The sequence below is a fragment of the Bemisia tabaci genome, chromosome 9, assembly GCF_918797505.1.
Source record: "Bemisia tabaci chromosome 9, PGI_BMITA_v3".
Lineage (NCBI taxonomy): Eukaryota > Metazoa > Arthropoda > Insecta > Hemiptera > Aleyrodidae > Bemisia > Bemisia tabaci.
In genome coordinates, this window is record NC_092801.1 from 4,243,912 (window position 1) to 4,256,977 (window position 13,066).

The window sequence follows — 13,066 nt, forward strand, 5'->3', positions numbered from 1 at the left end:
TTGTATTTTTCGTTTCCGCAAAGTATGTTTCTTGAGAATTTGCCATAGTCTGTTATATGAATCGAAGATTTGTTTTGGCTGTCGATTAATATGCAGATATGTTTTGGCTATTGTTTGGCTGTTAATTTTTGCTTAAAAAATCACTGGCTGATTCCTCAAAAATATACCGCAGTATTTTGTATGTATATGACAAGTATGCTAAATTGACAGGCAAGACTGCAACAAATTCTAAAAATTTTGAAAAGCCCGGCATCCGGCGGCGGGCAAAATGGGCCAAAGCCAAAACCCCTATGCGCCCAACTTGATTCGCGAAGAAAGCAGTTTTTCACTTTGATGCTTGCTGTAAGTGATGATCATTAATGCCTAAGGACAGGGATACGTAAGTTTCGGTACAGGTTTTGTGGACCCTAGCGCGATAACAGAAGGCAAATTCACAGATTATTGAGAAGCCCAATTTATGGCTCTTAAGCTGGCCAACTGATGAAGTATAACAAAACTCAAATCGATATGGAATCTGGCCCGAATATGGATCCCTCGGCGTGACCTTTGCTTTGTATTCCAATGTATCAGCCAGAGCTGAATATTCACCGTCTCAGTCGTACACTGATACTCATATTAAAGGTTCTCTTTAATGAAAATGTTGTCGAATATTTGGACTGCATTTTGCAATTTGGAACTATAAATTCTGCCTCTTCTGGAAAAACACGTATGTGCTTAGGGAAACTACTGGCACATACGTTATTTTTAAACCGGGCTAGAATTTATAGTTCCAAATTGCAAAATGTAGTCCATTTGACTTTGATATATATCCATGCAGAATAGTATGGGCCCAGTGCTAATCTACAATGCACTATTCTAGATTCCCGATACTAACAGATCAGGGCACTTTTTTAAGTGCTTTCTTTCCCATTTGAAAAAACCCAATGACGTTGCAAAACGAGGTGTTAAGGTCATTGAAGACTAAAAGTGAATTTCAAGTGAGGATGGTGGGTATTTTCAATGCAACCTGTTAAAGATTATGGAGAGAAGTTCCCCCACTACAAAAGTCAAAGTTGCTCTTGGTTCTCGAAAAAAAAGGGATTTTCAAAAATCATGAAGATATTTTGTAGCTTCCGTGTGCGTCAATGTACGTGAGAAAATGCTGAAAAAATTCCTCTCTTGAGGTGATGTTTATCATTACTGAAAGTAGGCACCGAATGACGGAAAATCATGAATGCTACCTAGCTTGTTGGGCTTACCTATTTTGTTGTGAGCCCAATTGAGAGATTATACACTAGGCTCGTTAAAAATCTGAGAAATTTTTCGTTGCCGTCACGTAAAAGTTCGTAAAGAAGTGCACCGGAACACAATTCTCTGTTTTCGTGGGAATTTTGAATCATCACTCAGAGTGAGCACCAAAAGCGAAAAATTGCTTAATTTTGCGAATCACGTTGAACGCATAGAATTTTCAGCCTACTTCATTGGTCGAGGTTTTGTCAACAATTTGAGAATTTTTTGGTCGCCTTCCAGTAAGATTAATCAAAAAAAGTTTTGCCCGAACACGCAATTGTGTCTGTCTAATCAGCGTCGTAGGCACATAACAGACGATAGCAAATCGTAAAGAAATCATAATTTGCGGAATCGCAATGAGCCAACATTCCCCCCCCCCCCAAAAAAAAAACCCTGAGACTCTCAAAAATGATGTTAAAACCATTCTTTTTCTGTGAGGTCCTCCGGAAAAGACATCAATTCAAGGGGAAAATTAGAAAATTTGAGTAAGTGGAAGATATTGCCGCTCCTCGGGCGGAAGGGCGTAACTCAATTTCCTCGTGAGCTGCGGTTCACATATAAGTTCATGCTTTCTGGGGCTCATATAGAAACCGAGGTACACCCTAACGTCAAAGAAGCGACGCTATAAACAACCCAAAAGTTGGTCAATACAACAGTGGTGAGACATTGTAAATGGAACTCATGCCTCTAAAGGACTTATCAATTGTCACTAGCCCAATATCAAAAAACAGCAACGGCAACGGTCTAGCCAGAGATTTGGAATTGGATGAAGATGGAGTTTCCAATCGACATCCTCTCATCAGTCATTAGGGGATGAAAGTAATGTGCGAACAATGTGAATGGCAACACGGCAGGCTCCTCGCCGATACCCTTCGCATTCGCACCGCGGCAAGGCTCCATTCAGCCTGCGTCGCTTCCCGTTCCCAGAACTGCTCCTTGCACCGGGGTAACTAAAGTATAAGCTCAAGGAAAATTTTTTGTTTCTCATTTTCTGGGATTAACTTTTCTCAATGTATTCGGATTCTGCATAAAATTTCAATCAAAGTGATATAAAAAAAAATCCAAAAAGTCAATTATTCACCCAGGAGAAAAATGTTTGGTATTCTGAATATTTATGAGGAGAGCAAATCAATTAATTATCAGAACTAAAGCTGCCATTTTTTTTTGTCCTGCCACCACAACGCCTAAAATGGATCCAAGTCTGGGAGATGATATGGCTTGAGGAAGTGAGTGTATTGTTGGGTTGGGAAAGGTACCAGCAAGGAGCTATTTTGGATCACCGGAGAGAGCAGTTAGTCCAAATGTTGAATGTTATCAAGGAAATGGGCCTAGTGCTGTTTAAACGGAACATTTCATTAATGAGCCCACCATTTTCGTAAAATTCGCAATGATGATCAGAAAGTCTATTATGTCTATGTATAGAAAAAATGAACCACGGTGAATAGAAATGGTTTACTAAAGGGTTTGTCATGTCGCAGTTTTTCAATTTTTCTCAGTTTTAAATGCAACTTTGACAGCTGGTCGAGTGTATTTCGTGATTATACTACGGTTTTAGGGTGCACGTGTACCAGGAAATTGTTGAGCTATTTAATGTTTTTACCTCGGTGTTCCGCGGTTATCAACATCCATAATGTAGGGAGGAACCCAGTAGATGTTCAACGCTCCCGTGCGTGGGGAAAACACGGTTATTAATTCCGCATAGCACTTACGGCTTTCTTGCCTAAAACTAGCCGAACATGAAAATAAATAAAACCCTATTATTATGAATTTGAAATAAAATCGGTCAATTTTTAATCATCCAAACAATTTCTGGGAGTCTTTCGGACGATTAGTGATATTTGAGAAAGAACGGAGGCCTCTTTCAGTACAGTTTTCTGGTCAGACGCTTCTGAGCCCGTTCTATCAAAATTTCATGTTTGCAGTCACTATCTCTTCGCTATTAAGTACAGTAGAATACCAGAGGGTCCGCCTTTCGCCTGCTCTGCGGTCAAACGTACGGGGATTAGTGTCTAATGTGAAGTATCGAGAAATCATGAAGAAACGTAATGCAACAAACAAATCGAAAGCACAATGGTATGCGGTTAAGCGAAGAAGATTGAACAATTGGACTATATTTTCCGATTTTTTTTTATTTCTTTTTTCTCTTTTGGAACTAACATTTTAGGCTCTCGTCATATCCAAGTGAAGTGGTCTAAGTATAATTCCAATCCCTCTCCACATCAAAAAATTAATTAAAGTAACTCGATTTTCAGGTTTTTTTTTTTTTTTTTTTTTTTTTTTTTTTTTTCCAAATTCATTTCCTTTACTCTCTTTGGATTGGAAATATCCGAGAACATCCCGTGTTCTAACTTCCTGACGGCTTTTCAGTTAATAAAGAAAACTCATCACAAATAAAATGACGGTACATAAACTAACTGAGATCCCTTTCCGAAATATACCCTCGTTATTTGAATATTGCGGGGAGCATATCATAATCGATGAATATATATATATATATAGAGTCGCTTTATAACGCGCACTCTGGCGTTCTACGACACCCAAACGCCACATATGCCTGTCTTCCCAGAGGTTATCGGGCAACTGACACCGCAACATCTCTTCGTCAACGCCCTGCCGCCAACCCTTTACGGGACGTCCCCGTCGCCTCTTCCCAGGTGGTACCCAATCCAAAACTTGTTTGGGCAACCTCTCCTCCGACATTCTTTGCACATGTCCATACCAGCATAACTGCCTGGACATGACGTCGTCGTCGTCGTCGTATCGATGAATATACTTATGTACAAAGTTGGGTTCAAACCAAATATGCAACTACTTTAACTCTGCGGAGTGCCGGGTTGCATACGCTTGATTTTGCGGGCGAAATCTAAGATCTGCCCAGGCTTTCGCGATAAAATTGCGAATGGGGGAAGTTGCATTTATTCTTTACACCCTCCTCTTTTAACTAAATTAGGGAAAATTTAAATTTTTAGTTCTTTTACGTGTAAAAAAATCAGGTTATCTGGTATGGTCATATTTAACAAATGGCGGATGAAAGACTGCCTGAGGAGGTACTGAAATGGTTTCCTCTTGGAAGGAAACGTATTGGAGACGCCCAGCAAAATCTTGGATTGGTGGCATTCAAAATGAAATTTCGAGGATCTATTTACCAGATGACCTATATTCCGATAGACAAGGATGGCGATTAGGTGTAGCAAAGCGCCCGCCGGGAGCACTGTAAAAGCGACGGGTAAATAACATAAAAAAATACGCCATGATCATTGATCATTGATATTATGGTCAAATCAATTGAAAGCAATTTTTTGTAGATTGACTAATTAGGAATCAAAACATTTGTTTAAAATAAAACAATGTAATGTTGTCTAATAATATTTAAGCAATTTTTTTTTTTTTTTTTTTTTTTTTTTTTTTTTTTTAAATTGAATAAGCCTCAAGATATTCAATATCCGTTCCCTGCGGTAAACCCGTTTCACGATCGTGAATTTTTATGACACATAATAATTGTAAGGAGCCTATTGTGTTAAATATATAAAGAAATGAGCGAGCATAAACAGTTAAGGAAATTTGAGAAGGAATGATGAAATGCCGTAGAAAAAGTAGATGTCATTGCACTCATGCATCATTTTGTCAGTCGGACGGACGAAAATGAAACACAAGAAGACGCGGCCGAATTAGAGCCACCATTCAAAGCCTGGACAAGACTTTGAAATCGAGGAGGTTGAGCGAATTGTCGCCGTCCGTTGAATCAACTCGAAATCGCTGATTCTGAGCGAACTATCCGGCCGTTGATAGTTAACTCAAGATTTCACTTTCATCGGAGAAGAGACCGATCCGAGGTCCTGATTTTAACCGCATGCGTTCCACATCCCCTCGCGCCTCCGAAGGGGTTGACAGCGCGGTACGCGTTCCGATCCCCGTCCAGATTTCAATACCGAGGGAATTCCCGGTACAGTTGCCTCTTGATACCTGAGGCCGAGGCAACTCGGATATGAGCTATTGCGGTCTCTGACCATAACTAAGGTATATGTGCTATTATTATATGTAGAGGTACTACTATTAGTGGTGTTCCATATTTACCTCTAATAGGTTTATAAGCCATAGTTTTTTCTCAGTGTTTAGTGTTTTGTATCATTCAATTGCATCGGTAGGCTTCTTTTGAATAAATTTTCACCGAATTCATTTACAGGCGAAAGTATTTCTCGATTGGCCCGTGTTTCAGGTCACTACTTTATTTCCCTGCAGAACCTCACGTTTCAAGTCAAGTCAGGAGTAAAAGTCACAAAATGCTGGCAAATGTCCGATTGCGTCTCGCTGAGGCAAGGACGTAAACTTGGCGCATCGAGCATCGCGGAAAATCGGAAGAAAAATAACCCACCTGGACACCAATAATCAAATGATCAGTCATAAACTGATAATTTATTATTCTACTGAGTAAGACCGCAGACTTAGTGAGGTCATGATTAAGCAACTGCCCATCAATGTCAAAACCATTGAGGGTTTATGACCGGCTACACACTGAGAGAATTTATCACACAAAAGTTTGATTAATACAGGAGGTGAAACACAAAATAACCATGGCCTCTGGTTGACGGTTTTAGGAGAAAATGCCGCCTATGTTCTTGGAAAAATTTAATAAGAAACTGAAATGGGTAGTTCCTGTAGAGTAAGGGAGCAAATCGTTGACTAACTATGTCGTTTCTCGTGGGTTGCCTTTAGTTGGTCTATTATCGGTGTCTTTAGTTAGTCTATTATCCTTCTCCACCGTTCATAGCAACCACCCGCTTCGACTGATGGGATCCCAACAGGGTGGCAAAATTTCATGAAAAATAAAATCTTAAAATTTCACGTGAAATATTTCACGAAATTTTAGAAATTTATGAAAGCTGTTGAAAGATACCTGTTCCTTTTCATGTTCGCAAAATTTAAAAATTGTGACTCTTCTTTATTTATGTGTTTAAGTGCACTTTGCATACTATAGCCCCTGAAAATATGAAATATTTCATAGCATCATGAAATATTTTTCTGAAATTTCCGATCTTTCATTTCTTTCTTACATTTCATGCCACCCTGGGTCCCACCCTACCCCTTTTTTCATCTTTGTCTTTAGCTTTGTCTATCAATTTCAAATATCGGCCCGCTGGGCAGAAACGAAACAAGCAGGAAGCTCCAACGCATTCGCGTCGGAAAGCGGCTCTGGCGACGGTAGTTGTTACGCGTTTACGGTTTCCTTGGTAACCTTTGTTTGCTATCAGCTGATGTCGAGTAGTATGACTAGGAAGCTCCAACCACGGCATTCTTCGAAAAAAGCGCGAAAACTTATAGATTTGAATTTTCAAATTTTAAACGTAAAGTACATTTTTTCCAGTGCGAGATTAAAGCACAGACCCGTTTTGAATTATTGACAGTATCACCATGATTCCAAAAATACACTACACAACATAGCATTCGCTCACAGGAAAAAGATATCAATTAAAATAAAATCAGTCCCCCCTAAACAGCAGAAAATGGCGCTGATTCCCATCAACCAACGCGCGGTCTCTCTAATGTAACATGGTCCAATGATACTCCCCAGCTGGGACCGTCCGGAATAGCAGCTCTAGTGCAAGCACCAGAGCCGCTAAAACGACGAAGTTGATTCATCCTGGCGGAGCGAAGTTTGATAAGGGGTTTAAACGGTCAACACAGTCTGGGCAATTAGCGGGGGAGTGAATCATTTTCACGAAGCCAAATTTCCGCCTTGCGTGCACGATTTTGTTGAAATTTTACCATGCTGAAGCACGATTTTGCAACTTGGGTCGCTAATTTGGAGAGCCTCCCTAACATTGGCACTCCCATATAAAAGAATCGGAGCTCGACAACTCGATACAGTTTCCTCCCTGAATCTGGTGAAATTGTGCGATTTTCGATCAAGATGAATTTTTCGCTATTGGTGAGTTGCAACTGTAATTCCTTCCGGCAATCCTCTCTAAAGGCTTCGATACACGATCAAATTCCCGAACCAATTACCATCAAAGTGTCGGGAGTCATCAGTCTTAAACTCATTAATTTAATTACTTGTAAAATGAAAACATGGCAGAAATGTTTCCTGGGGCAGGAAATGATGAATGGTGGCACTCCATTTTGATCTTACTTTGAACGAAATAGTGCGGCCCGTCAAAATTTGATGGTAGATGGTGACCATCAGTCATCAGCATATATACTTTGATCGGAATTGGTTCAGAATTTGATCGTCTATCCAGGGCTTTAACTCGATTCATAAGTTAGTTTTCTTTCACTTTTCATTTGTATTTCATGAAAATAAATTTCCTTGGTTTGAGAAGGTTATGTAGCTCTCTTTGGAGTACCTAATTCAATCAGTCCATAGATCATGATAAATAATTTCTGAATCTCGGGGCACTTCTAAAAAAAATCCGCAATATACATTTCAGGATGATATTCAGGTATTCGTAAAGATAATTTGATCATGAGAGCTTCGTAATGACCCCGAAAAAAATATTTTCTTCTTAAAGTCGGTATTGGCAAACCGGTGCAGGTTTCTTTTTGCGGCAAATATGTTAGTCATTTAGAGCATTTTAAATTCTAGAAGATAAAGCTTTAGATTTTCAAAAGGAAGTAAATTGAAATATTTTAGTCATGAAATGAAGAACAATCAGTTTTATCTGTTGATTTATTTATAGTATAAGAATTAGATTAAGGTTTTTTTTAATCTATTTTGCATCACTAGGTGATAAAGTATGAAAAAGGAGATTAACCAATTACCAGCGCCACTCCTAAAATTGTCAATAAGAAATAATACATCTTAGCCACTTACGAGATTGAGGAGGAATAATCAATAATAGTACTGTAGATAAATAAGTTATAGTATCTTTTAATTGATTGGTAATAGGATACCTATTCTGTCTTTGTGTAATACTGTAGAAATAATTGTAAATTGAGTAATGAAAGAAGATACTACGATAAAATCTTATTACGCATCCATTACATACCCTGATTAAAATAAGTATGTTTATACATAGTCTTAAAAATGACACACATGTGATCATGCGCTTCAATAATTGGTCGCTCAAAACTGGTGCTCATCGAAGGCCGCGCCTTCAGCTATCACCCAGGTGTCGAGCGATAACTATTTTAACTCCGCTGCAAAGGGGTTGCATTGCCTTGGTTTTGAAGGAGACTTTCGCGCAATGCGCATTGGCGGGATGGGCTTTTGAAGACTGAGTGCGACCAACCCTTTAGGGTTCAAGCAAGAGGGTGGTTTCACGATAACTGGAATAGTTTTGTCGCCGTAACAGACAACACATTTTGCGGTCATATTTTTAGTAGTAATGATAACCACTCGATTTTTTTTGCATTAATCTACACAGGATTACCTGCCATAACGCTTTTCAAAGATGTATCGCTTTACTTTTCAATTTTAATATATAATTGGCCGAAAATGTGCTGTCTGTTAGGCTGACTGTTTACTGCGTGACAGACAGCACATTTTCGGAATTCACATAATATTAATCAAGAAGTGGAGCAATAAATCATTAGAAAGCGTTATAATACGTAACCCTTTGACGATTAATGCGAAAAAATTCGAGTGATTATCATTTCTACTAAAAATATAACCGAAAAATGTGTTGTCTGTTACGGCGACAAAACTATTCCAGTTATCGTGAAACCACTCAAGAGATGTAACGCCCATAACATGAAACACTGCCAGCCTCGAGTTTTGAAGACCCGCAGCTTGCTGGAAAAAATTAAATATTAGGGTCTCGCCTCCTTCGAAAGTTAAACTAAAAAACAGACCCTCCCTCCCTTGCACACGACTGTGAGCTTCGTATTTTTATGGCTGATGGCGACATTTCTGTGCAACAGTGAAAATGACAGAATGGTGGTTTCAAACTTGAAAGATCAAAAACAACATGTGTTTATTAGAACATGTTGGGAAAGACAGCGTCAGAAAATGTTAAAAATAAAAAAACCAATACACTGTGGATATATTTGTACATGATTTTAAATGATTTCTTCAAGGACACTACTTATAGGCACTACTTGTACTTTCTTTGTTATTCCTTTCAGATCTTCTAGATCATGTTTCTGCAAAATGTTTTACTTGTACTACCTGCCTTTATTCCCGATTGGGTGCTTTAAATTATTTTACTTACAATTATATCATGCACCTGTAGTTAGTATTTTGCTTGTCTGCTTATGAGTGGTGTCATTGAAGATGGCTGTGTACACCCGAAACGTCTCGGGAGTGTGACCCACTAATGTGAGTCAAACTAAGTACATCCACGGCGAATTCAGGGGGAAAAAATAGGGTAGTCGACACAACCCCACGGTGTCTCGCATTTTTTAATTTTGAAAGATCCTGATGATATTTTATAAAAAGTTCCTGATTTTTTCTTCATTTTGAAAATTTCTGATATTTTCCTGATTTTTCTCGACTCCTGGCACGGTACGCAAAAAGCGGTAAGACTTTCTCCGCTGAGGAGATTCGCGTGAGAAAAATTCCTGACAAAACGTCCAATTTTTACGATTTTTCTGATATTTTCCTGATCGGGCCAAAATTCCTGATATTTTCCGGTTTTTCCTGGTGCTAGACACCCTGCAACCAGCGGCTGGTTAAAAATGCGCCAGCTACCGTGCCGTATTTACGATAACTACCGCGATGGAGGTCACAACTAACCCGGTGGAGGTGTCGTCAGCTAAGTTGACGGTTGTTTACTTTCGGTTTGCAAGCGCCAACGACGAATTTGGGCCTCTGAACAAAGCGGCGTTCGCTACTATCCACACTGAAAACATCAGTCTCATAATCGTATTGTAAAAAAAATACTTATCAGTTATGATTTGCGACTTTTTTGTGGTTGTGATTTCTGTGTGGCTAAAAATTAAAATATTACAAGGTTTGAAAGTACGGTTTGAAAGGTTGGCGACAGGGGGTGTTAAGTGAGATGAGGGAGTGTCAACTCCCTGATAACCTGTGGGAAGACCGAGCTTTGTGGCGATTAGGTGTCGCAAAGCGCCAAAGAGCGCTATAACAGCGACTCGTATGTATGTATGTATGAAAGAACGAGTATTAAAAAACTAATCTAAGCTTGTGTTCTTGCTTTAGAGAGTCAGATGTTTTCATGTGGATAGTAGTGATGCGAAAACGCCTGCAAACCGAAAGTAAACAACCGTCAACTTAGCTGACGACACCTCTAGTTACATCAACATCCTTGTTACATATATTATATTATTTTAATTTCGACATGTGCATAGAACAAAGTGTTTCTCTGCAAAATCTTAAAGATAAGCTACGAAGATAGACTCCATCAGAAGATTTAACAAAGCGTAATTTATCTACCTTCAATCTGACAGGGTTTTCCTCCTCTTTTGCTTGTTGCAGAAATGCGTGTGTTTGATGGTGGTCGGTCTGGTCGCCCTGGCGGCCGCTCACCCCGGTGACGGGTACAATGGCGGCTCTTACGGGGGCAATGGCTACGGCAACCACGGAGGGGGTGGCTGGAACAACCACGGGGGTGGCGGATGGAACAACCACGGGGGTGGTGGATACAACAACCACGGTGGAAACCATCATCATGGTGGTTACGGTCGCTAAGATCTCGGCACGTCCACAGTAAAATTTGCGCAAAAGATACACGAACATGTTGTACATGATCATTCCAATTTTTCTAACAAGAGAGCAAATAACAGTGTACACTGGGAACACATTGACAGTAAGTCTTACGCTTTGAAGTAGAACAAATATATTTGAGTAAATAAAAACTCTTCGATTTAAATAAACTGTTCCTTTACTTCAGAATCAGTCTTTTACTTTCTTAGTCATAATCTCTACATCTTCGAATCTTAGTGAATACAAGAATATTGTTACTTTTAAAACCTAGCTAATCGTAAATAGCTTCTCTTAGGTATGCATATACCGAACGATTTTGTTTCTTTGTGATGAGGGGAATATTTCTCTGCCGCTTCTTCATCAGCTTCCTTATTCAGCACTGGAAAAAAAACACATTGGATCCAGAGTCCAGACTCTTGAAAACATTGACGAGAAAAAATATTTTTGATTCGATCAAATTTAAGCTTAAATCGAAAGGAAATCCGCTCAAATTAAGAGGCTGGGATGTTGATTTAAGCTTAGGTAAATCTGATTGAATCAAGATTTTTTTCTTGTCGATGTTCTGAAGAGTCCAGACTCTAGATCCGATGTGGTTTTTTTTCCAGTGTATCTTGTACTTGTATCTGAACGTCATGCAATACAGGTTTTTAGCCCTTCTGTAAACTGAATTTCAGTAAATATTACAATTTATTTATTTTGTTGTTTGATCGTTTCAATGTATTCCCATTTTCAAAATTCTCTGTAAAGACGTTAAAAGCCTGTGACGCTGAATGTCTTGAAATATACTAACTAACTAACTATATCGACGGTGAAGCTACCAGGCCACGTAGGTATCTCGTTTGCGGTGTTTAAAAATCTCCGCTCCCATTTTATGTTTTTGGAGAGGAACAATTCAATATACCTACAAGTTTTCACCGCGTTTTTCTCACATTGAGAAGGAAAATTACGGAAGTTTTCAAATATTGACAATATAAGTAGTTCTCAACTTAAATAATGAAGTATGACAGGAAATTTACAACGTCGCAAACCGAGATACGTGGTCTGGTAGTTTCACTGACGATATGTTAGAGCCACTGACCAAAATCAGCTATTTTGACAATGGCCATCGCATGGCGCTTGTGATACTTTTGCCGGACGATTTACTCCGTGAGAGAAATCAGCCGAATCAACAAAACAAAAAAAACCGGCAACGCCTGAAGTTTCATGCAAAGTTTTTCCTTAGCGCGGCAGTATACAGTGAGCAGTGTATATCTGTCTTTCACCTAAAATTTTAGGAGCCACCTTGACTCGGATCCCCCATTTTTAAAACCCATGTACAATTTTTCAGGAGCTAAACGTAACTTTTGGCATACGCACCATAAGATACCGCTAATTCGCAGTTCCTAGTTTGAAAAAATCACCCGTGCGCGTCAACTTCTCTGGGCAACACGATGACCCAGCATACAATTGGACGTATTTATGCTAAAAGGAACTATAGGCGTGGGGATTGCGTACATTATAGTTCCTTTTAGCATAAACACGTCCAATTTTAGGCGCTAAACCCCTGTTTTTAGTCGTATTTGGCGCTTGATGGCTGGGGAGGGTATAGTGCTGATTGCATAATAATAATTTTCGTATAGTGCGGCTAAGTTCTGAAGCTTGGTTGTATGAACCGAGGATGCGGTTCCCAGAACCTAAGATTCGGTTCCCATAACCAAGAGTACGGCTTCTAGAACCGAGGTTACGGTCCCATGAACTGAGTAGTGCGGAAAATTTTGAACGGACCGTACTTGTACATTCAACTAGAAACTTTAGGCCCTTCAACCTCCGGCTTGACGTCCTTACATAACCGCTCCTCGTGACAGCAAGTTTTTAAAAGCAACAGCCTCGGTAAATAAAAGCAGGTTATAAAAAAAAGAAGAAAAAAAACAGGATTTGTTTACCTGAAACACTGCGGTGCCTTTATTCGTGGAAGATCAAAATTAACCCGGTGGAAAATTCGTCAAAATAGGCACGGCATAAGACGCAAAATTTTTACGCCTGATTAGAATTTTCTCATTTGAATCAGTTGTTTTCACCAGGAAATAAGTCGATTTTTGCGTGAGCCTTAGCTTGCGTAAAAGAACATGCTGAATAAGACTCATCGAAGGATGGACCGGTTCCCTTCAGAAAACAACCGGTTCGTTTATCAATCATCCGGAATATAATCAAAACGAA

General features: G+C 39.4%; 1 protein-coding gene across 2 annotated transcripts in view; it reads left to right on the forward strand.

Annotated features, from left to right (window-relative positions):
* LOC109040772 (uncharacterized) overlaps nt 1-11,059 on the forward strand; it is a 53,916-nt gene extending 42,857 nt beyond the window's left edge. The window contains exons 1-2 of one of the 2 annotated variants that reach the window (XM_072304706.1): nt 7,119-7,195; nt 10,643-11,059. In XM_072304706.1, the coding sequence (XP_072160807.1) occupies nt 7,178-7,195; nt 10,643-10,855 (231 nt within the window). In that variant the 5' untranslated portion in view covers nt 7,119-7,177 and the 3' untranslated portion in view covers nt 10,856-11,059. Of the gene's footprint in view, nt 1-7,118; nt 7,196-10,642 lie in introns of those variants that run through there. The other variant, XM_019056864.2, reaches the window with a different exon arrangement.
* Nucleotides 11,060-13,066: the final 2,007 nt, after the last annotated feature.